Source organism: Scomber scombrus, chromosome 21 (assembly GCF_963691925.1).
Source record: "Scomber scombrus chromosome 21, fScoSco1.1, whole genome shotgun sequence".
In the NCBI taxonomy this organism is placed as follows: Eukaryota; Metazoa; Chordata; class Actinopteri; order Scombriformes; family Scombridae; genus Scomber; species Scomber scombrus.
The window spans coordinates 10,860,090-10,883,805 of NC_084990.1; the positions used below are offsets into that span (position 1 = coordinate 10,860,090).

Below are 23,716 nucleotides of genomic sequence, written 5' to 3' on the forward strand. Positions count from 1 at the left end.
ATAATGGTCCTTTTTTTCTGTGATTTAATCTGCCTTTAATCTGGCAATCTTATTTTTTACTCCAAGTTGATTTATTAAATTAAAATAATTTAACCGCTGCAGACATGATGGTATGAGCCAAAACTGCCAGATCACAAATTTAAAAATAAATACTGGTAGTGTTATTTTTGGTGGCCAGTATGTGAGCATTTAAAATACAAAAAATATTTAAAATATGTGAAGATTAACATGCCACCACAGATACATTTCTTAAGCACAATTCAAACGAGAAAAGTCTGAGTATAAAGCTCCAGGTGTCTTTGTTTCTCAACAGGGCAGAGCTGTGTCAAGTTTGTATGCAATATTTCTGAATATTGAGGTGGATCAAAACCCCTGACAGAAGAGTGACCCGGTACTAATAATTGGGGAGACTGTCATTCAAACTGGAAGTCCTTCTGACAGAAAGAAAGTTTTGTCAGGGTCTCTTTTAACAAAAACTGAAACTCAGGAAGATTCATGCAAACAGTTGTGGGTTATAGTGCTTTTGTGGAAAGAGCAAATGAAGACTCATTGTGTGTGTGTGTGTGTGTGTGTGTGTGTGTGTGTGTGTGTGTGTGTGTGTGTGTGTGTGTGTGTGTGTGTGTGTGTGTGTGTGTGTGTATCAGCCTAGCATTGTAGGGAGTCATTCAATTTCACATGCTGCTTTTTATTTAAGCTCTGACCCAACTGCAGAGGAGCCTACAAAGCATGATTTCTATCTGCCACTGAAAAACAGGAGGAATGGCAGCAGCTCATCTCTGATAAGTTTTCATACTCAGTCTTACTGGCAGTAAGAACTACTAAAATAAATAGTGAAATATCAGGAGTGACTAGACAAAAAACCCCAATAGATTCAATTAAAATGTCTGTATTTTAAAACCATACACGAAAAACAAAATTTGAAAAAGTGGCAAAAAGTATAGATACTTCAATGAAAATATAAAATATAAAAAACATTTACGTAACAATAAAATTACATAAATCAAATACATAAACTAGGCACATGTGTAAAGTTCAAGGTTCAAAAAAAGGGCTGAGGCCCTCAGAGGCCCTGCACCTCCCACAGCAGGATCTCATTATAAGCCACAGTGAAAAGAAGAGTCCCTGAGGGAGAGAAGTGACACGTCTGCAGGGAATCACTGTGCTGCAGGAAGTCCTGGAACCTGCCACTAGCCGACTTGATCAACTTCAACACTCGCTCTGATAAGACATCAAACGTAGAAAAATAATTAAAAACATGTTTCCAAATTTACATAGCTGAAATCAAATTACTTTACTGGAACCATAAGGAAATACATAATAAGAAAAAAGCTTGCATTTCATGACAAGATCAGAGTTTACCTTTGGATCCCACAGCTATGAGCTGACTCTTAGAGGAGATGCTAAAGCATGTGGCCCAGTGAAGCAGAGCAATCTTTTTTATTATCTGGAGTTAAAGAGAACAACATATTAAATAAGATTATGATTGCAGCATCTAGAATGTTGGCAACATCTGCTCTGTACAGGAATGAGAAATCACTACACAGTAGTAGAAGAAATTAGCTGTGGCACCTGTTTTTTAGCCAAGCTGTAGAAAGACAACTCTTTCTCTACTCCGTAGCCAGTGTAGACCACCAGGCCGGGGTCTGATGGGCAGAAGGCAGCCAGGGTTGGAGGTGGGGTGTCGTCCTGCAGCACAGAAAGTAGACAAAAATATAACATCAAACATGGACTGAGCTTAATTCCCTCTAAGAACTTACAAAACAATCCAACAATATGCTGGAAACTTTAAAAACAACAACAACAAAAAACCAAGATACAAATAGTTTAAATTTAGGATAAAATCGGCTAAGGGAAAGTAATATACGCAACTGTGTTTCCTTTGAAAATTTAACATGACGGAAATCTGAAAATTAGCACTGTAGTATACAAAAAAGCAACAAAACAAAACGACTTCAAAAAACAGACAGAAACATGAATCCAAGCTGGCCCCTACTAAGTGAAGAACTGATCAACTTAGTTAGCAGATGTGCTCTTGGAAATTTGCAACCCAAGTGGAATTTAACTTGTGTTATTTGACACCTGAAGGCAATTTTTGTACATCAGCTAGACAGTCATGTTATATTGTGAAATTACTGGAAACATTTGGTTTAACAGACAGTATATTATGGGTAACAGGTTAGGGTTTAAGTATCAGCCCAATAGTTATTAAGTCTTTACTGAACAGAAGGGACACAGAGTATCAGTGAGACAAACATTTGGAGTGACATTTCTAGTCATTACCATGTACTACTACTACATAAAATGTAGATGGTACCTCAAAATAGGCCGGAGCAGGAAAAGTCAGCCAGTCAAGCAGATCACACTTCTCCTTCAACCAATCGGCCGCCCACACACTGACACGTCTGTCAGCGCTGGCAGCCAACCACATCTCGTTTCCCTCCAATCCAAAATTCTTACACTGGGGATTAGAGGATAATATAATGTCATAAAATATCACATTAAAGCTCTTTAAAAAAAAAAAAAAAAGTTTTAATAGCATTGCATAAGAATCATAACCTTGTTTGCGGTAACTGTGGAGAGCCAATAAAAGGAGATTTGTGTAAATGATTTGTAAGAGGGGGAAAAAACAATACCCCCAGCACTTGTGCTGGAGGAACCAAAGTGCCACTTCATTTTCCAAGTAATATTATGTGGTGATGAGGCTTTGCATAAATGAAGTACATTTGTGAAGGGAAGTGAATATATGAAGACTCTCTCTAAAAATGCTTGTCTACCTGGGAAAGGCACGACCTGAAATGCACTGAGCGGTTACTTTCTATTACTGGTTGATATTGTGTAACATAAAAGTGATTACACACTACTGTATACAGCCAGTTCCTGACATAGTGTTAATTTTCAGTGAAATGTAAGTCTTCTGGGAAACTGGTGACATGTTTGTTTTTGTTTGTGTGGCAGCATAAAAGCATATAGAGTTCATTCAAGCAGTAGCATACACAGAAAAGAGCAACAGCTACTGAAATTCAACCTTCAGGGAGAATCAATAGCCAGAAAGAAATAAATATGGCACAGTTCAGAAACACCTCAGCAGTGTGTTCTTAGGATCACATTTTGAAGTCTATCACACTAAATGTTGCTTATCAAAATCAACAGGAACCTCTCTCCATGTTTCTATTGTGCTGCCAGGTTAAGCTCTGCTGAAGCTCTGTTCCTTGGTCTGATTGGGTGAGCTGACCTGTTCATTCACACACTGGATGGTGGTAATGGGCGCTCCTTTGTGGTCTCTGATGACACGGATAGTCGCTCCATTCACAGGGCTGCTGACAGCTACCAGACCATTCTTCCCCGCTGAAAGGATCACATGACCTGCAGGGGGTCCAAAGTGGGGCCCAAAAAAAGGTTCATTACGACATTTCATCAATGCAAGTAGTATCGTTACTGTAAATACAGTAGATGGATGGTTTTCGTGGACAGTTCATCCCTCTTCCTCACCGTCAGCAGAGTACTGGACAGCGGTCACAGCCACACGATGAGGATGTAGCTTCATCTCCATCTCTGACGAAGAAAGCCGGAAGATCCGCAGGGTGCCATCGCTGTATCCCGCAGCCACACATGCACTCTCCTTACCTGAGGCAGGGCTCCAGCACACACAGCTGCAGGACTGATCAACAGAGACATACAGGGTTCACACTGACAGCCTGAAAGCACTTTTATATTATTTTAAACCTCCTAATGCAATATATAGCTTATGTGACTCAAGTTGTACGATACAGTCCGCTATATCTGTAAAAATTCACTGTACATTCTGTAATTGATTTCTATGTTTCATAGAGAAGTTAATTTGAGTTGTGACTTGGTGCTTAAAATCAAATCTGCATGAAATTGGTCTAACCCCCGTACTCCTTTAAAATATTTCATAATGTGTTTCCTCACCTGGTTGAGCACCTGGAACTGCACCACCAGTTCGTTGCTGGGGGCCGACCACACCCGCACACTGCCATCCTCGCTGCAGGTGGCAAAATGGCTCTCATCAGAGCTGAACACCACATCATTAACCTGGATGACGGAGAGGAGTACACGCAGAGAATGAAGTTGTGTGTGAGTGAAGACCTGTGATCGAGCTGCATGGGAAAATTTTTTCCTTTCACGTTTTGCCCGAGTTCTGTAACTCGTCAATCTGAATAATCATGTTAGTATGAGCGGCACCTCACTTGCTTTTCTCGGGCACATCAGATAATTACGATTCTTTTCATCTGGCATTTTTTAGGGGTTGTCTCCTGCTGCACCAAGACCTACTATTTCTTTTACTTTTTTTTACTGTAAAACTGAGCTTTATCTCTTGCCCCAATCAATAATCAATGCAATTGAAATAGATATAATGATTGACCGAAAACCTTTGACAGGTTAAAGGTTAAAAAAAAATATTTCTTGCATTCATTTGCAACTAATTTATAATTTTTCACATATGGGTATACTATAAAGATCAACAAACAATTTTAATATAAAGCCAGTCAAATAGATACATATAAAATACATTAATGAATATAAAAATAACAAATAAGAATCATAAACAATGAGCCCAGATGTCAAAAACACACTTAGCTGATTTGAGTAGACCCTTAAGTTTGATTTAAAAAACAATAAATGATGAAAGGCAGTACTTTTAGAGTATTAAAATAGCCACAGAATCAAATGAAACTAACCCAAAATTTGTAGGTGTTATTTATATTGATGACCTCGCCATTAATAATTGCTTTCCTGCTGTTTCTTTACTTTAATTATGTGTCATCTTAGTATGTCTGTGATCACCATGCATAATATCAACAGGGTGATGCTAACCAAAAAATGACAGTAACTTTCAGGGAAACAAGAGGGAAATACAGTATATGCGCTACATGTGTATCACCACAGCTAAAGCCATATCCAGTATTTAATGAGTGCTGCAAGTGTGGGAATGATGATGATGATGTAGAAATTAAAGCAACACAGCAATCATCAATTTCATTTCTGAAAAACATTTTCCTTTTACTCCATGTATGCTTAAATTGATTCAACAGGCTTCAATCAGGACTAAGGTCTACACTGGGAAACATCATTTCACTAAACAACATATTACATGATGCTGCATGTTTTGTCAATATTATTTGTCAGGCTTGTATTTGACAAGTCCTCCACAGGGAGGCTCTATTAGTGAGTTGAATGGAAGGTGAAATTGCCAATCTCTGGAGTGTTGAACAGTGCCTTTTACGACAAAGCTCTCCATTTGGCTAGATGTTTCACCTTGAAAAGTAATGTTAAAGAATATACTGTATATGTATGCGACATTTCAGCTAAACTGGGCTGGGTAAACAAGTTTTAGTGTAAAATGCAGAGGCTATTTCTTGGCATTTTGTGGAACTTTTTCCCAAATAAACGTAAATGAAAAATGAATTTGCATAACCTGCCATCGATCCACAGGGGCTAAGCTCAGTCAGGATGTGTATTCAAAGTTTCCCTAATTTAAAAAATGACTTACAATTTTGATATAATCAATGAACAATGCATTAATCATGGAGTATTAAGCTCAATGATACTGCAGATGATAAAAACACAGAATATGCATATGGTTACTTTCATTTCCTGAATCTCACATTGGTCTTGTGCCCGCTGACCAGTCTGATGCTGCTGCTGTCTGACCAGTTGATGTACCAGAGGGTTCCTGCTGTAGTGCCAACAATACCCATGTCCATTGTGTTATCAAAAACTGCACTGACTGTTGTCCCGTCCAACATTATCTCCTGCTCCAACACCACCATGGTCCCACTGAAGGAGAGACACAGGCGACCAAAGACAAGAAGCCCATTATTAAACAGAGACACAAACAGTTGAGGATGATCGGCTATCTTCATATTCTTGGACTCTGTCAGAATATCTTTGTATGATTTACAGTTCAAAACTTCCTTATTTATGTACATTTTAAAATGCAAATCTGATATGAAATACGTTGGTGGACAACGCTAACACCCTGTGGACCAACCTTAGCAACAACGGCTACAGAATGGATGGCCATTTGAAGGCACACTCAAACAATCAGGCATTATAGAGGTAACGTTGCAAACAAATCGTTTAGAGCAGACTGTGGCCCTGACTTCTACTTTTGTAACATAGACATCCATCATAATAACAGTAAAAAAAATACTGAAAATTATAAAGAGCATATGTCCCTTTTAAATGTATCATTATTATTATTTACTGGAAGAAATAAACCTTGTTCAAATATATACAGAAACAATCAAATATCACAGAGACATCACTTATTTAAATTTACTTTAGAATATTGGCTTTAACGTTGCTTAATATCCTCCTTTTGAATTATTTTCAGTTTTATGCTTATCTGACCCTATTAATACAGACTCATTCAAGTTGTATTACCTTATTTCTTACAATTCTTTAATATACAATATGGACACTGTCGTATATGAATGGGAATCACAGTGTAACTTACAATGCAGGACCATGACAACTATGGTATAAAATACAGGTGTTTCTGAAATATGCAATATAATGTGTACAATCATTAAGGATGCCATGTGTATACATCACAAAAAATATTTGGTGAGGTTACTGTCTAGATGAGACAGAGGAAAGATCATTAGAAAATGAGCCACAAACCTGTCTTCTACACTGGAGACCTTCCCCTGAGGCTTCAAACCCTGCACGGCTTCAACCTCCCACAGTCGCAGCCAGCGGGTGTTGCTGCCTGTCAACAGACGGTTCCCTCGACACAGTAGCACACCTACATCAAGAAACCACATCAATCCAATTACCATTTGTAATTCCACCAAAACATATGCAAGTCACATGATCTGAAATGACAACAATATTTTAGGTTATTTTACTACAGTAAGTGCACTAAAAAGTATATAGGAAGCCAAATCTGTACCAATCTCCCCATCATCAGCTTCCCAGGTCATGAAACACCGCTGTGTCTCAATGTTCCAGACACAAACATGTCCTCGATTGGTGGCAGTGAACAGAAAAGAATCCATGTGGTGGCACAGAGCCGTCACCTCCACATCACCCACCTCTGCTGGTGCTCTCACCCTCTGCACCTACAATAGTGAAGGAGTGGTCAGTCCTTAATTAGTAAACAAAACACAACTAAAAACAAAGGTATTTGTTATAATATTTTGTAATATTGTGACCAGTGAACAAAAAGAGTCTTCAACCTACACATACTGAGCTTGACAGTTTGTTTTTGATCTTGAAAGTAACTGGACTGAGAGTCTACAATCATGCTAGCAACTCTGTGAGGCTGGCTCTCTTAGGCACAGCAGTACTTTGAGCTAAATGTTAACATCAGCATGCTATTATGCCCACGGTGACAACCCTAACATGCTTATAATGTTTACCATGTTCACAATCATAGTTTATTATGTTAACATTTGCTAATTAGCAATGAACACAAAATACAGTTAAGGATGATGGGATTGTCAATAGCCAGTATTCGGTCTCTTCATCTCATACACCGCCATCGCCATCCCTGGAACTGTGCTGCAATCATGGTCAAAAACAAAACAATCTGAATTTCATCCACTAGTCCGCACTACTTCTGAAGCATTCAGCCACATCATACATTTCGAGCCAACATAAAGAAGTCTTGGAGGGGCTCAGAATAAAACCAGCAAATCATTTTCATTATCAATAAATCTGTCCACTATTTTCTCTATTAAATCAATTAGTTGTTTGGTCTTTAAAATGTCAGAATGTGTCGATCAGCCTTTCCCAAAGCCCAAGGTGTAACTTCAAAAAGTTTTGTCCAGCCCTACAGTCCATAACCCAAAGATATTCAGTTTACTATGATAGAGGATTAAAGAAACCAGAAAATATTCACACTTGAGAACCAGGAGAAGAATTTCTGATGTTTTTACTTGAAATGGTTAATCAATTATCAAAATAGTTACAGATTAATTTTCTGTCAATGAACTAAATGATTAACTGTTGCATGGTTGCAACTCAGAATCATGAAAAGTTTGAACACCTACACTTGCAACTAAAAAAGAGTAAGTGGACCTTGAGCTGAGGCTGTTTTGTCAATAACATTTTCTTCCTAATATAATAAGTGTGTTTTTCTCTGATCATTTACCTTAAGGTCTACATTCAACCCATGGCTTTCCATGAGGCAGAAGTAAACCCCTTGGCTACCAACGCAGGCCAGCTGGCTGGCTGCTGAAGGGCTGAAGGCTGCGTCATGGATCGGCCCTGACAAGCTCACACTGGACAGCATCTGGAAGGTCTTGCTGCTCCACAGCGCCACCTCTGGGTCAGAGAAGTCTCCTAGGAGAAAAAAAAATCAGCGGTCAGCAGCAGCAGATTTAATTGAGCACAGCAGAAGCTTTCGCTATTCTTAATCAATCATGTTCAGTGGCCCAAACCATCAAGTTTAACTTAAGAGAAATATTTCAATGACTGACGGTTAAAAAAATCACAGGAACATGTTTTTGATATTTTACTGACCAACAGAGATAAAGAAGCGATCATCCCTGGAGAAAGCCAGACACTGCACCGCTCCTCTGTGGTGGGAGATGGTCTTATGACAAGCTCCGGTCTGGACATCCCAAATGCAAATGAGGCTTCTAGTGCCATTAATGCCGCCTGCTGCTGATGCCACTGTCTGGATGAGAGGTAATGCAGACACAGAGCACTGTTCATCGAACAACACAAAGTTGGTTCATAAAGCAATGATTTCTGACAGTTACCAAGTATCACAACTCTCAGTACTAGCAGCATCATGATTTTTAGTCATCCGCATGTGATCCATACCTATTGCTAAAGTAAAACAAACAAAACAAAAACAGCCATGCTCAAGCAGCTTCTTGAATCACTTGAAATCGTCAACAGGACACATGACAAGCCTGATTCATGATCCTGGAGTCTGAATTGATCCTAGAAACGACTTAAAGATATTTGATCCAATAGCTTGTTAACACATTATGTTGGACAAATATGCTGAAAAATAAAATGGGAGCAGTCTATCATAATTTGATAAACAGCCTTGTGAATTTCATTTAGCCTTTTATATATTTGTGCTGAGTTTGATAACTGTTTAAAGCATTTGAAGCCTCTCACTTTAATTTCGGTTCTAAGAAGACTGACTGCTGTCACTCCCCATGACCTCACATGGCAATGACCAATCCAGCAGTACAATCAAGTGAAAAGTGCATCCACCGTCTGATCAGACGTGCCCTTTTCCGCTCTCCTGGTGAGAACGGACTTCAGGAGGTCAGTGTCCTTCTGTGACTCTTGCATAGCCAAGGGACTGGGGCAAATTCATTTTCTCACCAGGGTACCGATCCCACACAGAGACTGAGCAACCTCTGCTGAGCTGACCGGTTGAGGCCGGTTCAGTCTATTTTGATTAATGCCCCTCGAATATGGATACATTTGCTCACCATCTGCTGTGACACCCCGTGGTGCCAGATGTTCACAATAAGAGTTGTAGACAGGATTTTAGAAATACTAAGGTCATGTGTCCTAGCCCCATTAGGAGTTTTAGGGGGTTTAGAGGTCTAGCCTAACAGTTTAATATTTTATGTTACCTACATCGCCAGCTGCACTTTCACTGTTTAAGAAAGATAATTGCAAAGTTCAAAGCAGTGTCAGGAAGACAAAACCTGAGTAGGGAGTTACATGAGCTCTTTGTCATTACTGTCCCACATACTGTGTTTTAATTAGTTGTTATGTAACTGTGAAGTCCAGAGCTGAGAGAGGTACCTGAGCATCATGAGTGACTGCAAGACAAGAGATCTCCTCGCTGTGGCCCTGCAGGTGTCTCTGACATCCTGTATGAAGATGTTCCACCACCACCACACAGCCGCATGAGTACGCAAATAAACCTGCAACAGAAATTGATTGCAGAATAGGTCAAATAATCGCCAGTCCCTTTTCTGTGCAACTTTAGTCAGTTTTCAGAGTTTGAAATTTAATATCATTTGTTCATAGCTAAATTTCAGATTTAAAAACTCAAATGTACATAAATTCTCAAGACAGCCTCAAGTTGTCAAATCAGGTCTAATGTTTAAACCATTATTTCCTTATAATCATTCTAAGTTTTGTGCACACTGTTCTATCGAACGCATTCATACTATACTTCTCACAACAACTAAGCACAACATTTTGTACTTAAAGTGTAAAACAGTACCTTCACACAGTTTTTATCTTACTTTTACTTATTATGCAATATATTAATGATGACCTTGGTCAGGGCTCCACACCATGTTGCCACGCCCATTGCCATTGTAGCCAATCACTGCTTTCAGCTTAATGCCCTCTTCTCCTGGTTGTGGAACCACAGCAGCCTGGATTGGACAAAATATTAACAACAGCAAAGACACAAATATGCAACATGGATACAGTCTATCAGTCCCTTACCTGATCAAGAGTGGAAGTCTTAAAACGGGGGAAAAAGTGTCTGTAACAGTCTGGACGAACTGGCCTCTTCTCTTTAAACTCTACTAAATGACAGAAATATACAGCAAATTATTTATAATACTCCAACTCTGTCATAAAAAACAACGGGCAGTTCTTTAGTAGTACAGCAGGGGACTTGCCAGTGTCCAAATGACTGGTGTTTAGGGGAGAGGCATTGACCACCTCTGTGACTTTAAGGAAAGACATGGCAGGTTGGGGGTTAGAGGAAGAAGCTGGATCTGTGGCAGGGACAGGCGTGGTTGTGATGGTCGGAGTGTCATCACAAAAAGACAAGGAGCCCAAAGCTAAAAGAGGGAGACAGGAGAGAAAACATGACTAATTTAAAATTAAAAGTCAAGTCTCTGCATCCACTCCACACCTCTGTTTTAGCCATTACTACCACATACACAATTGTTGGACATCACTCTTGGTGTTGCTAAGCAACTAGTGAAAATCTAATTTGTTACTAAGACCTGAGATATTTGTTATTCAAACTATTGATTTACATCAGTGTGAATCTTTGTATGCTAAAAATAGGTTTCTAATCAATAAGCAGCCAAATCTAAAATAATTTGGAACAAATCTTTGAGCTGCATCTGGGTATACAGACTAAAGCAACCTATACGCTACAAATTGCTCACACTGTCCACAAAGTAATTAAATAAAAAGTAAAAAAACAACAATATAACCGGTATATGATGTGCTGGAACAGAAAGCTCTTACCACCGTTCTCAACTGGATCCATGGTGCTGACATCCAGTCGTGGTGGAGGTGAGGTGGGGAGGGGTGCTGTCTGTCGAGGCATCCCATTGGACAACTGAACTCCATTTACCTCAGCCTCTGGTTGAACTGTTTAGTCAAAACAAAAAATCAACTAATCATTTGAAATTGGTATTATCGAAATAATGTGTAACAGGTAGAACCTTAATATGCTTGAGACAAACAAAACCAAAAAGAATTTACCTGATTTGGCAGCAAAGATGTAGCTTTCTCTAAGAGGTGAACTGCAAGTAAAGAGTATTTCAAACATTTACTGATAAAACTTTAGTAGCAGTGTTACACACACATCAATAAGAAGACTCAAACATTCAACAGGGTTTAGTACCGGCTGTTAGTTAAAGAGTCAACAGGGTGAGCAGGGTGTGCCAGGAAGTCCCACAGGAAAATGGCGTCGCCCACTGAGATGACTCCAAGCTGGTCAGGAGTGAAGCTCACCTGGTGGATGGGCTGACTGTGACCTATAAACATCTGGTACACAAAATCACATCTGAGTTACTACTGACTCAATATATAAGCTGCAGTATCAACTATTGATAAAACTAAGGCTAAATGAAGAAAGGTAACGTTTTAACCGTAGAATTGAACAGTAAAATAACTTTTCACAATAAAATCCATACTAAAATACACGTAGGGGGAGCAGTGACTTTATCAAATATAAATCAGTACAGAATCAGTAGTTAATATTGCATTCAGTAGTACCCTAAAATATTTAGATTCTTTAACTTTTGACTACCTGTGAGTTAATACCAAGCTGCATGTTATAATCCCACACTTTCACAGCATTGTGTCCTGCTGTCAGCAGGAATCGACTGTCCTCGCTCACAGCCAGCGACGAGCACTGGTGTTTGTGCACCTTGGACACCTGTCAGGGTACAAATCCAGTCAAAAATGAACACTCCTACATATGTTTAAAAAATTGATCAAATGATTATACAGAAACAAACTGTACACATCAAGACTCTCAACTGCAACTCTCTTGTTTCTATTTACAGAAATATTTCCACATTCCTCTACGCCATCAGCTTCGTGTTATCACTAGCTCTGTCAGATTTTAATTGTGTCTGCACCTGATTTTAGCCAAACTCCACCATTTTCTGACTGTATTCGAAAAAGAAACTTCTTGTTCCTCTAAATTCAACATATCACACTATCACACAATGTAACCTTTTACAATAGACTACAACATGGTCTCACTAACCTACAAGGTACCTACATTACCATTCTGCCTCCTACATTATAAGATCACTGTCAAGCAAACAGAGCTATTATTATTTTTCCAGTATACGGGTGTAATTTAAAAAAAAAAAGAACAGAATAGACAGAATAAAGAAGCAGTATGATAATGAGGCCTTTCTTTACATATTTTTCTACTTCTCAAGTAAATGCTCTCTCTTGGATCTTCTTGACAAGTCTATTGTAGGGCGTAAAAAAATAAGCTAATTTGTTCAAGTTGAGCAGTGTTACCTCCCGCAGCAGACGGCCCGTCTTGGTGCTAACCCAGAGGATTTTGTTTGCAGATGTTGCAACTAACAAATGTTCAGTGGAGGCTGGGGAGAAGCGGACTTTCAGCGCAGAATCCAGACGGGGGCTCTCTACGTCCAAAATACTCACATCTACATGGAGCAACTACACAGGGATGGTACAACGTGGACTCAGTGAACAAACAATAAGACATACTGTAGGAATAATAAGAACACATATAACATGATCTCACAAGCTCACATGATATGATAAATATATTTTAATTGGTGAAAATGGGAACATCAGAAGCATTTAAATTTGTGTTACATACTGTGTGAAGTATATAGCTCTGTGAAAAAACGCCAAAAGAGAATTCCACATAACCATGGGATGATGCTGCCTCTCCACTAATTAATCATATTTAAGTCTTAAATTGCATCTCAAATTAGCTGAGCAATGTGACATATGGCATGCTGCTGCTGTGTGAAAGATACCTCATCCAGAGACCGTGCATCAGCGATGGTGACGATGTACTCCGAGGGACCGACAAAAGCCAGACAGCGGCTGTCACTGCTCACCATAAGAGCGTCTGGAGCACGCTCAGTGCCTTGGGCCACCAAATTACCTGGCAGTGAATCAAACAATAGTGAAATTGTCTGCCTGATATGCTAAATTACGTCTGTTATTTAAACTTCAGAAAGTACACTGGCACAGGCAGAACACTTACTATGAATTCTTGTTAATTTAATAACTGAATTAAGGTACTCAGACTACAAACTTTAAGATTTCACAGAAAGTATATTTTACTCTAGTATTAAGCTGATTTAAGTTAACATGGCTGACAAGTGCAACATCAAATCATGTATGTTGAGCACATGTGTACACATACACACAACTTTGATCACACTGTGTTCTTCCTCAGAGGAGTTGTAGAGTGCTAGAAAGCCTTCGGAGCCAGCGCTGTACATGAAGTCTCCATCTGGAGAAAAGGCGAGACCCACCACTTCGCCTCTGTGCTGCCTGTAATATGTATGTAAATAGAGAGAAAACACACAGACAAAAACACGACAGCAGTCATTACTGTGTCTAGGAGGTTATGCTCTAAAGGCTTAAACAGCAACTATGGTACCATTTGTTTAAACGAACTCACTTCAAAACTGGCCATACACAAAGCATACAAGGTTTAGTATTTCAAAACAGATATAATAGATCGTTTGAAAGAGCAGTCAAACTTGCATATGTTGCTTTTGTTAAAAGAAAATTGCACATATGTGGCCTTCTCGTCATAATACTGAGCCTTATACTGTAAATGAGTATCAGCATACCTAATTATCATAATAATTTGGTATGCTGGCCCACAGCTGAGACTGGCTAAACTGAGGAAATAAGGTCAAGTATTGAGTGTCTAGCTGTGTTTTCCAGTAACTAAACATAGCTTATTATGTCATATTGTGCTATGGCAAATAGAAACTGTGCCTGTGCAAAGTTTTTGTCATTGAAAACAACAACTGCAGCTTTTGTTTGCGGGTTTCTTCACACGTACTTGTGTTCAGCCAACAGCTTGGCACTAGAGATGTCAAAGACTCTGACGATGCCGGAGCTGAAGCCACAAGAGAAGACGTGCTCACTGGGATGGAAGGCCACTGAGCAGGGGCTGTCTTCTGATACAAAGTCATACAACTAAGCACAGGAGACAACAAGACACACATCACTTACATAGTAAGTAAACAGATGGTAACGTAATGGTACCTAAGAATGTCAGTGTCAGTTTCTTTAGTTCAAAGGTATTGAAACTGAATGATATTAATATTAATGGATGAATTACTTCAATTAGTTCAACATTTATCACAGTCTCATAAAGAACACGGGTCGTGGGTGTTCAGTTTTTCCAACAAATGCAGACAACCTTAAGTATCTCTCCTAATCTACAGTCTGAAGTCCTGTGTCTAGCTTTATTGTGAGATTCTTCCTGTGAATAGTCCTGGGTTATTTGTCTGACTCAATAAATTGAAAGACAGAATCTCTTAAATGGATTACAAAAAGATTCAATTGATTTCCCTTCAGTCCTGCTGAAATTGACTTATTAATATTTAGGAATAAAGTCCACAAATAGTAGGATGTGGTTGTTATAAAAATGTCTTGCTGAAAACATGAAAGTGTGATTTTGACTGACCTGATGTAAGGAATCCATATTCCAAATGCGCACTGTGCCATCAGAGGAAGCTGTTGTGAGATGTCTGCGTATGCCATCCACACTAAAGCCGAGCACAGTGTCTGTATGCGACCTCATCAGTGTGTTGTAACCACGGCTGCTCACATCAAGGAAGCCCAAGTTACCAGTAGAGGTGGCTGCCAGCACCTGAAGGCTGTCTGATGAGACTGACACCAGGCTCACAGGTCCCTCATGCTCTGCAAAACAATGACATGTATCAGAGTATTTCTCTGAAAAGATTCTTGGGTCTATGTTGGTGAAACAGAAGATGAAACTGCCCAAAAGCAGCAAATGAATCCAATACTGGGCCTTAAAAGCAAACGTTTAAATATAAAGTATTTTTACAGCTTTGTATGTTTAAAGATTCATAACATCACTGCCATATGTAGGGGTGAAATTATGTTGATGATGTTAGTTTGCTGCAGTTAAACATTATGCCATGCCACACTGTGCTCACCAGCCTCCAGGAAGACAGAAGAAAAATCAAGGGGCCAGAGCCGTAGGAAGCCATCTTCAGAGCCCGTGGCACAGAAGGATGAGGACACACTGATGCTGTTGATGGCAATGCCTGGATCTGGGACACACACACACATACAAAGCTGACAACAACTTGTCCTCCCAGGCAAGTTCCTTCTCTCTGCCCAACCCCCTGCTTTGAACTATTGAGTAGCAAACACTTATTTTCTCCAACTGATTTCATACCCACCTGTGTTAAAAGTCAGTTTTTCCCTGCGGTCCACATGCTGCTGCTGTGCAAGCAACAACCTCCTGACGTTTTTAATAACAACTCTGCTGTAGTCGATTTCGAAGATATGGCCACTCCGGCTGCTAGCAAATCTATTGTAAAAAAAAGAAAAGAAAAAAAAAAAGACCTTGTGACCATTAAGTTTCCAGTCAGATGCAGAACATATTTATACTTCTTCCAAATCCTCTATTCAGACTGATTTGCTCACTCACAGTGTTCGATCATCAAGTTGCTGATAGGAAGAGTTCCCCTCCTCAAACGCCACATCAGTGAATTCTAATGAGTGGTATTCACCCAGGTTGACCGGACATGAGCGGATTGTCCCATTCCGCACTCGCCACAGACGGATACTGTCACGACCACATGACACCATCCTAAAACCAGAACCAAGCGCAGACACAGAACAACCCACACTCTTAGAGATGTGGTTTACAGACAAGCTGACATGAGGCTTCCTTTTCACCTTTCCCACTTCACCTTCAAGCACTAAGAGTGTGAGAGTGGACCAAAATCTGGAGACACAAAAAAACCCCACTTCATTTTAACAAATCTATTGTATGTGCAGTGTGGCTTTTCTTATATCTCCATTAAAAGCTACATCCTCTAAGTCTGATTAATGTCCCACCGTGTCTCCCTGGATCCGAGTTCTGTGAATGCCAGAGATCTAGCTGATATGCCCTGAGAGACACCTGAGCTCTGTGGGAGTCTGACAACAGACCACACAGCCGCCTCACTGTCACAGCAAACAGCCATTGGTATCACCCATGCTTCGTAATATGTTAACGCAGCCTTCCAAGGTCTTAATACCCAAAATAATGACATACTTAGCTCTTGAGACACTGATCAGTAGAGTTACTCATCACTGGGTTGCTCACCAACTAGTTGTTATTAATAATGAGTCTTACAAAGTATAATCAACATACCTGTGAGATCTACATCCAAATCCTTCAAGTGCCAATAGAAAATATCTGTCTTTTTCATGTCTCCATGTGTATGTGGTTTGTAAACACTGTTAATAATAGAGATAATGGTCCGCCAAAACCTGCCTAACTTTTAATCCCTCCCTGAGGAAAGTAGGGTTTATAGTCTTTTGCTTGGTCCACCAGATTCAAAACACTTGATCTCAGACTTTGTCAAGGTATTTTCTGAACAGGTGAACTATGCCACCCACTCTTTGAAGAAAGCTTGGGAAGAGGAACTGGGTTTCCAGATTGATGATATTGTTTGGGAGGAGAGTCTTGGTAGAATCCAATACTGTTCTATTAATGCCAGACATCACTTAATCCAGTTTAAGGTCATGCACAGACTTCATTATTCAAAAACTAAATTACATAGAATATACCCTACTGTTTCCCCTTTGTGTGATCGATGTAAGTCAGCAGATGGTTCCTTAACCCACCTCTTCTGGACATGTCCAAAATTGTATGACTTCTGGTGTGGAGTTTTCCATTGGTTTTCTGAAATGTACGGCTGTGTGCTCAAGCCCGAGCCAGAGGTGGCACTGTTTGGCTACTCCCTGTCTCTATTGACTCACAGCCCCCCTGTACAGCACACCATTATGTATGGAATGTTAATTGCAAAGAGACTGATTTTAAGGCTTTGGAAGTCGGAAGCAGTGCCACTCTTCAAGACGTGGCTAACAGATCTTGCCTCTGTATTACACATGGACAAAATCCGATATGGCATGACGGACAATCTTAAAAAATTCTACAAGATTTGGCAGCCATTCTTGGACCATCTTGCTCAATTTGATGGAGACCTTGAACAATTCTGAGACTCACAATACGCCATTCACCTCTTCTTTGATAAATTCTGTTTTTAATTTACAGTACCAGTGATGCAACAGTATATGTCTTTATCTTGAGTTATACGCCCTGTACTTCTTTGTTTTTGTTTTGTTTTGGGTCTGTTTGTCTGTTTGTTTTTTTTGTTTTTTCATATAGACATGTTTTACTCCTAATTTCTGTTCCATTGTACTAAACTACTTGGAAAATACTTAATAAACATATTGTTAAAAAAAAAAATAATAGAGATAATGTGTTGCCTGTGTGTCAATGTCTATGTGCATGTGCAAATCATTTAATATCGCTGTCTCAAGTTTCCATGAGCGGTGGTGGCTTACTGTCTGGAAGTAAGTCTCCATCATGTATTTGCCACAGACCTCTGAAATGATATAATTTATGCAAAAGGTGCAAAATGGGGGTCAACGTTATTCGATAAAACAGAGCGGATGCTCCAGTGTGATCAACATTTACTCTTAATAAGTCAACAGATGGAGGGACATATGCAAAATGTTCCTGAATATGCAAATGGGTACACATTTTTTTTATCAGAAATAGAAAACCAGAAAAGAGAAGGTACCTTGTATCATCAAAGAAGGCAACTTTCATGGTGTGGATGTCCACATCTGTGTGTGCTTTGGCTAAGATGTTCACCTCTCCTTTGCTAACATTGAGAGTGTTCCACACCACCACCATCTATGAAACGTTGAATCAGGACAACAAACAGTCAGCTCAGAGCTTTGCTGAGTCACACTCTAATAAGGGGAGCAATTTATAGCATGTCATTTCAAATTATAACTGGATGAGTCAGTTCATTGTAATAAATAATGTAAGGTGTTGCTTAGCAATTTTTAATCTGGATATAATGATACCTGTGGCTCTCTCTTCAGACTCTGAGTGCAGCTAGTACCTTTTACCTTTATACACTAATATGCAAATAAGCCTTTGAATTTTCATGCGGGAAAATTTGCACTCGTGTTTACCGTTTTGTTGTGGCTGTCTTTACCTACTCCGCAGAGAATGCCGCCACTGTATGAGAAGCTTTGAGATGAAAGAAGACAAAATAAGTGAGAGAAAGGGAGTTCTATGTCAGCATAGAGCTCCCTGTGTATGTAAGATAACTGTGTGTATGCACTTGGTTACCTAAGAGAGGATAATGAATGCGCATGAATCCTGAACATGGCCAGACAGTTTCCTTTGTGGTAGTTCCATACTCGAACTACACTATGATTGCCAGTTTGGGCTGAGGCAAGCACCGTTGTGTTGCCATTGAAAGCCAGTGCAGATACCTACAGAGAAAACACACATGGACAGGCGTTGAATTTAATTGCACAAACACATGGTGCTGCATTCAACGGCCAGGAATTAGTTGAATCACCTAAGCGCCTTATTTAGGATGATGCCAGAGCCACCTGTGCCATCCTACACACTAGAAGAGATTCTGCTGCAGAGGAATCACTACACATCACACTTCATTTACCTTGTCAGTATGGCCAATGAAGAATCTCTGCTGGTTAGAGGATATCTTCATAGAGACAATAATTGCGTGACACGGATATACCACTTCATCTCCTGATTTGATCCACAGTGCCTAGAGTGTAATTAAGTACAGCAGACCTGTGTAAGTCTTTGTAGCCTTCAAAGTCAAAATGTATGTGAAGCAAGGATGATAAAGGTTTCTTTCTAATTGAGCGTACATATTTGGTGGTGCCCCCTCCAAAGCCGATGATTCGATTGAGCCTGAGAATTGGGTCTGGAAGCAGCTTCTAACAAGGACAGTGGAAAAAATAAACCTCATTAAAAATGTCGCAGCAGCTCTTTTCATTCCACTCACCACGGTTCTCAGCTCTTACCTGCTGATTGGTGTGTTTGGATGATGACAGACGGACAGGATTTGTAACAGGAGTGCAAACAAGCTGGGAATATAAGAAGATCAACAGTGTTTTTACATAAGTGTAATGGCCATCTTGGAGTCAGGGACATGCATTGTACAGAACATGACATACAGAGAGAGAAACAGTAAGAATGTGGTATAATGGGTTTTTGGTTTTTTTTGTTTTTTAAATGTGGTTTAGAGTACAATCTTGTTGGTATGAAGCTTCACCTCCTCTTCACTTTCCTCCCCGGGTTCGCAGAGGCTGTCTTCAGGATGTACAAACACGTGAATGCCGCCGTCACCAGAATCATAGGGTGGTCTAGGTGAAAGTTGCTTTGAAATGGAGCAGGTTGACTCCCACTGATGATGGTCATCATTATGACAAAGCAAGTCATCCCTCTGTTGCGTGGAGACCACACCAAGCTCAGGTATGCTGGTCACCATTGGGGGTTGATTTCTTGGGAGCTGAGGAAGACAGAAGGCTCAACCATCTGCCATACCTTTAGAGACACATTTGAGCTGAATCATAATGCATAAAGCTACTAACTGTTATCAATCTTACTGATTTTGGGCTGGTGATCTGCTGGATGAGGAACACACGATCCTGGACTGGTTTGCTGAGACTGACACAGCGGGACTCTTTTCTAATGGGGCTTCTATGGGTGGAGACATGTCCTGGGAATGAGAGGTAACTGTAACTGGATTGTCAGAACAGCACTGATCCCACACATTTGTTCTGTGGTAGTGATTTTAACATTTTAATTAAAAGCTCCAAAACCTAATTTATGTTAATAAATAAGTAATAGAAATAATATAACGGATGGGATAAAAAAAAAAAAAAAAAAATCATACTCTGTTCCTTGTGCAGAACTAACCAAAAATATATTTTCTTTTAAAAGCAAGTGAAAAAAAACACACTAACTAATTTTTTTGACAAAGTCTCGAGGAAAATCGAAAAAAAAAAAAACTATGAGTCAGAACCGTATTGCAAGCAAAAATATTAAAAAAAAAAAAAAAAAAAAAAACTTACTGGCCTCTTGTCTGGGATTACCTTTCTGAATGGAGTCAAAGGGCAACTTTGTTCCCTCTGAGGGAAACCTATTGGGTTAAGACAAGATGTTACTTTACACAACAGCTATTCTCAGCAAATTAATAAGATGGGTCATACATAACTGCCAGTAGTATCTACAATTTTTTTTTGTCTAAGATTTTCTTCTACTGCATGTTATCCACTGCAGAACGTACCCTTATTTACTGTATCATTGCATGTTCTGTTTTCCATTTTGGTGATCCTAACTGGTTCACATCACAAACTCAGATTTATGAACAATTTAGGTTGTCAGATCTCTAATGAAACGGCACTAAAAGAATCATTACTTATACATTTTTTTTAAATGTCCTTTGTTTTACAACAGTTAAACCACCAAACAAAACAGGCCCTGAAATGCAGAAAAGCAGTTGAGGATAGATATAGCACAATGCCAATTATACACATGCACTTCCCAGTCCCAGGTAACTCTACCTGATGGAATCATAGAGGTCATGCCAGGAGTTTCCCTTGGGCACAGGAAATGCCATGTCTCTGGGTATGGGACCTGTACCCTGAGAACAGGCTAGACCCTTCAGCTTGGCTTCACTGAATGAAACTCCTGTTGAAAGAGAGGATTAGACAAGGAAATGAGGAAGGTAAAGCTCATCATGCATGCACAAAGAGGACACAACATAGCTTATTATTCAAAAATCTAAGGATGCATTCTGGATGAAGCTGCCTTAATGACACCGAATGATGGATATGTGAAGGAAATACTCTTGTCTGTTGTAAATATATTTTCATTTCAGAATGTAATCTACCAAAGCAGATGTTTGGCCATTGAATTGAGTGGAGGCTTTATGGTTGAATATCATTGCCGATTCATTAAGAAGCCACATAGTTCTTTTATGTGATGCTGAACAATGCCAACCTCTATTCTTCTTTCATCCACTGAAGTGCAATTTAGACATGAGCACTGGTACATCTTTGCATTTCACCTATCCACATGACAGCACATGTACATATAAATGATATGTGTTCCGAACCATAGTGCTGGGGGACATGAGTAAACTAAGTCACTTGATGATGGGAGTCTTACCAGGATCTAAAAGGAGGTCACTAGTAAAGATGTTTTTCACTGTCATGTTGGCACAAAGCTTGATACTCTTCAGGTTACTGTAGCAGCGGTTGAGGTAGAAAGAAAGTGTGTACTGCAGATCCAGCATCAGACAGGTCCAACGCACTGTAGTTGGGGCTGGACCCACCAAACCTGAGCCACATAAACATAAATACTGTCAGAATTTGTGGCAATACATGGAAGATTATTTACTCGAACAAAAAAGAAGCAGCAGATAACTTTCAGTAAGCATATTAGGTGATTTAAAACAACATACAAATAGAGGTTAATATGTAGAAGTGTATGTGTGTCTTTTACCATGTCTTGCGGTCTTAGCCGTGCTTTCATAGACTGAATCCTTTGCAGCTCCACACAGGAAAGGAAACTGAAGTGATGTAGGTGTAGACTTGAACTCTTTGAACATGTTGGAAAAGGAGATTCGGATCACCTGGCCCTCCTGCACAGCGCAGCACAGCACAGCACAGCACAGCACAGCACAGAGAAAGGGAGAGAAAATGTCTTCCTTTTCTTATTTTCAATCAATGAGATCTCCACATACACAGTGTCAGTGGCATTTATAATAGATAAAGGTTGAATATTCCACAGTAAGGGGAGTTTCTGTTGAACAGTTCTAAAATGACAACATTACAGTGCATATCTATGAGCTTATCAAATAGGTGTGATCGATTGTGACAGGCTTTTCTGGAATCTGGGCAACATTTACCTTCATTTACCTTTATGAATTAGAGAGAGAGAGAAAAGACCCAAAAATGTAAAGAGAGGAAAAGTCTATGTAAAAAATAACAAGTCTAATTAGGCAAAGCTGTGGATTAGAATCCTAATGGATAAAAAAAAACTCATGTGTAAAATAAATCATGTGTTGTAGATAGATAAATGAATACATGTTCATACAATTGATTTAATCACATACATGCTCATCCAACAATATCAAGATCAATACCTCTGCAGCAACATCCAGGTGGACCACAAAGTATTTGCCAGGGGTGGGCTTGAAGAGAAGGTAGAAATATCTCCCTGTCAGGCCCAGAGACTGCTGGCTGTGTTTGGGTACCAGGATGTAGCTGTTGGCAGGAACAGTACCCCTGATCCGAAATACTGCACACTTCAGAGTCTTGTCCTGAGGAGTTTCATGAAGAGAGGGCACAAAGTCAACTAACTTAGGTCTGAATACTAAAAAGGGATACTATTACCAAAATCTGTCTTTTCAAAATCAAGCTCTCACTTCCTTTGTGCTTGAACACTGGATGAGGAATGTTTGCTTGACATTTCTCCTTTTAGGGGACATTCAGTCTAAGCAAGGAGGGTAGATTCAGAGTAGAGGATTATGCTGCAGGAATATTTTGATAAATGGAAGTTATGATACCTATTACCCAACACAGGTAGAGCGTTTGATATTGAAAAGATAGATTTGGTGTGGGCTGTTCCTTTAACCGCCCCAATTATACTGTGCACCACAAAGTTACCGTGTATGTTGACACATCCCCCTCTTTTGACGACCTTTTCCAGTCTTCAACTCGGACATGTTTGAATATGTTGACATAAGGATGCTGCCAACCTGCAAAGTCAAAAAAGGGTTGAGTAGTAATGATTATAGCAACAATATGGCTTGTATCTCAGTTATTTGTTGTTGTAAAATGTTAGTGTATCCCGTATTAGCAACTTTAATTGACAACTTAAAAGTTCATTTTACCTTTGGAGGCCATTGATAGCGAATATCGCAAATGGGAAATCCACCTGTTGCTGCAACTTAGCAAAACTCAACAAGTTTCATCAAGTCGAACAGCTAACTAGTGCACATTTAGAGATATTAGCTTGCAAACAGACAGCTATACAACCGGGAAAGCTCCTTCTCCGTTTCCTAGTGATTAAAACGATGACAACATTTTGCTTCACATCATAATAAGATGCGAGAGCTCTTCCAGTTGGCCCGGGTACCGAGTGAACAGATTTGACATGTACCGCTGTAGTAGTTCTGTGCTTCCCGCTCCAGCGTCCGCCGTTGCCAACAACAGCACGACGCTAATGACGTCCGTGCGTCAGATCGTCGTGGAGTCGTTACGCTAGCGCTTCTGGGTAATGAAGTTCACGGAGCCAAATGAGGAGAAACTGGCATTTTGGGACGACGTGAGAGCAAACGGGCTGTAATGGAACAACCACAGAATATTATAAAGAAGATAAATAGTTTTAAATTTACAGCCTTTGTCAATAATCGAGTTAACTGCATTGCCTCTCCCTCATAGACATCCA

General features: G+C 39.7%; 1 protein-coding gene across 1 annotated transcript; it reads right to left on the reverse strand.

Moving 5' to 3' along the window:
• Positions 1–746: 746 nt before the first annotated feature.
• wdr90 (WD repeat domain 90) lies at positions 747–23,438 on the reverse strand. The gene is made up of 43 exons (XM_062443201.1): positions 23,160–23,438; positions 22,933–23,024; positions 22,410–22,586; positions 21,767–21,905; positions 21,431–21,601; positions 20,824–20,950; positions 20,332–20,399; positions 19,864–19,976; positions 19,530–19,766; positions 19,279–19,341; positions 19,123–19,191; positions 18,906–19,016; positions 18,569–18,714; positions 18,409–18,466; positions 18,006–18,121; positions 15,857–16,018; positions 15,606–15,736; positions 15,357–15,473; positions 14,861–15,096; positions 14,231–14,367; positions 13,577–13,707; positions 13,182–13,312; positions 12,691–12,852; positions 11,960–12,088; positions 11,552–11,694; positions 11,410–11,450; positions 11,170–11,295; positions 10,587–10,751; positions 10,408–10,490; positions 10,232–10,334; positions 9,751–9,872; positions 8,494–8,650; positions 8,123–8,313; positions 6,920–7,088; positions 6,649–6,772; positions 5,628–5,799; positions 3,931–4,053; positions 3,490–3,658; positions 3,233–3,363; positions 2,315–2,458; positions 1,570–1,686; positions 1,360–1,444; positions 747–1,218 (listed from the first exon to the last, which is right to left on the reverse strand). Exons 1-43 carry the CDS (start codon positions 23,170–23,172, stop codon positions 1,061–1,063), a joined length of 5,559 nt encoding a protein of 1,852 aa, XP_062299185.1. The 5' UTR covers positions 23,173–23,438; the 3' UTR covers positions 747–1,060.
• Between the last annotated feature and the right edge of the window lie 278 nt (positions 23,439–23,716).

Bases quoted from the DNA above. Each gene is read 5' to 3' on its own strand.
- wdr90 (XM_062443201.1), bottom strand. The intron at 19,977-20,331 runs GTAAGTTTTTTT...TCTCATTCCCAG, and splicing joins TAATCCCAGACAAGAGGCCA to GACATGTCTCCACCCATAGA. The intron at 8,651-9,750 runs GTACCTCTCTCA...CCTCTCATCCAG, and splicing joins CAGTCACTCATGATGCTCAG to ACAGTGGCATCAGCAGCAGG.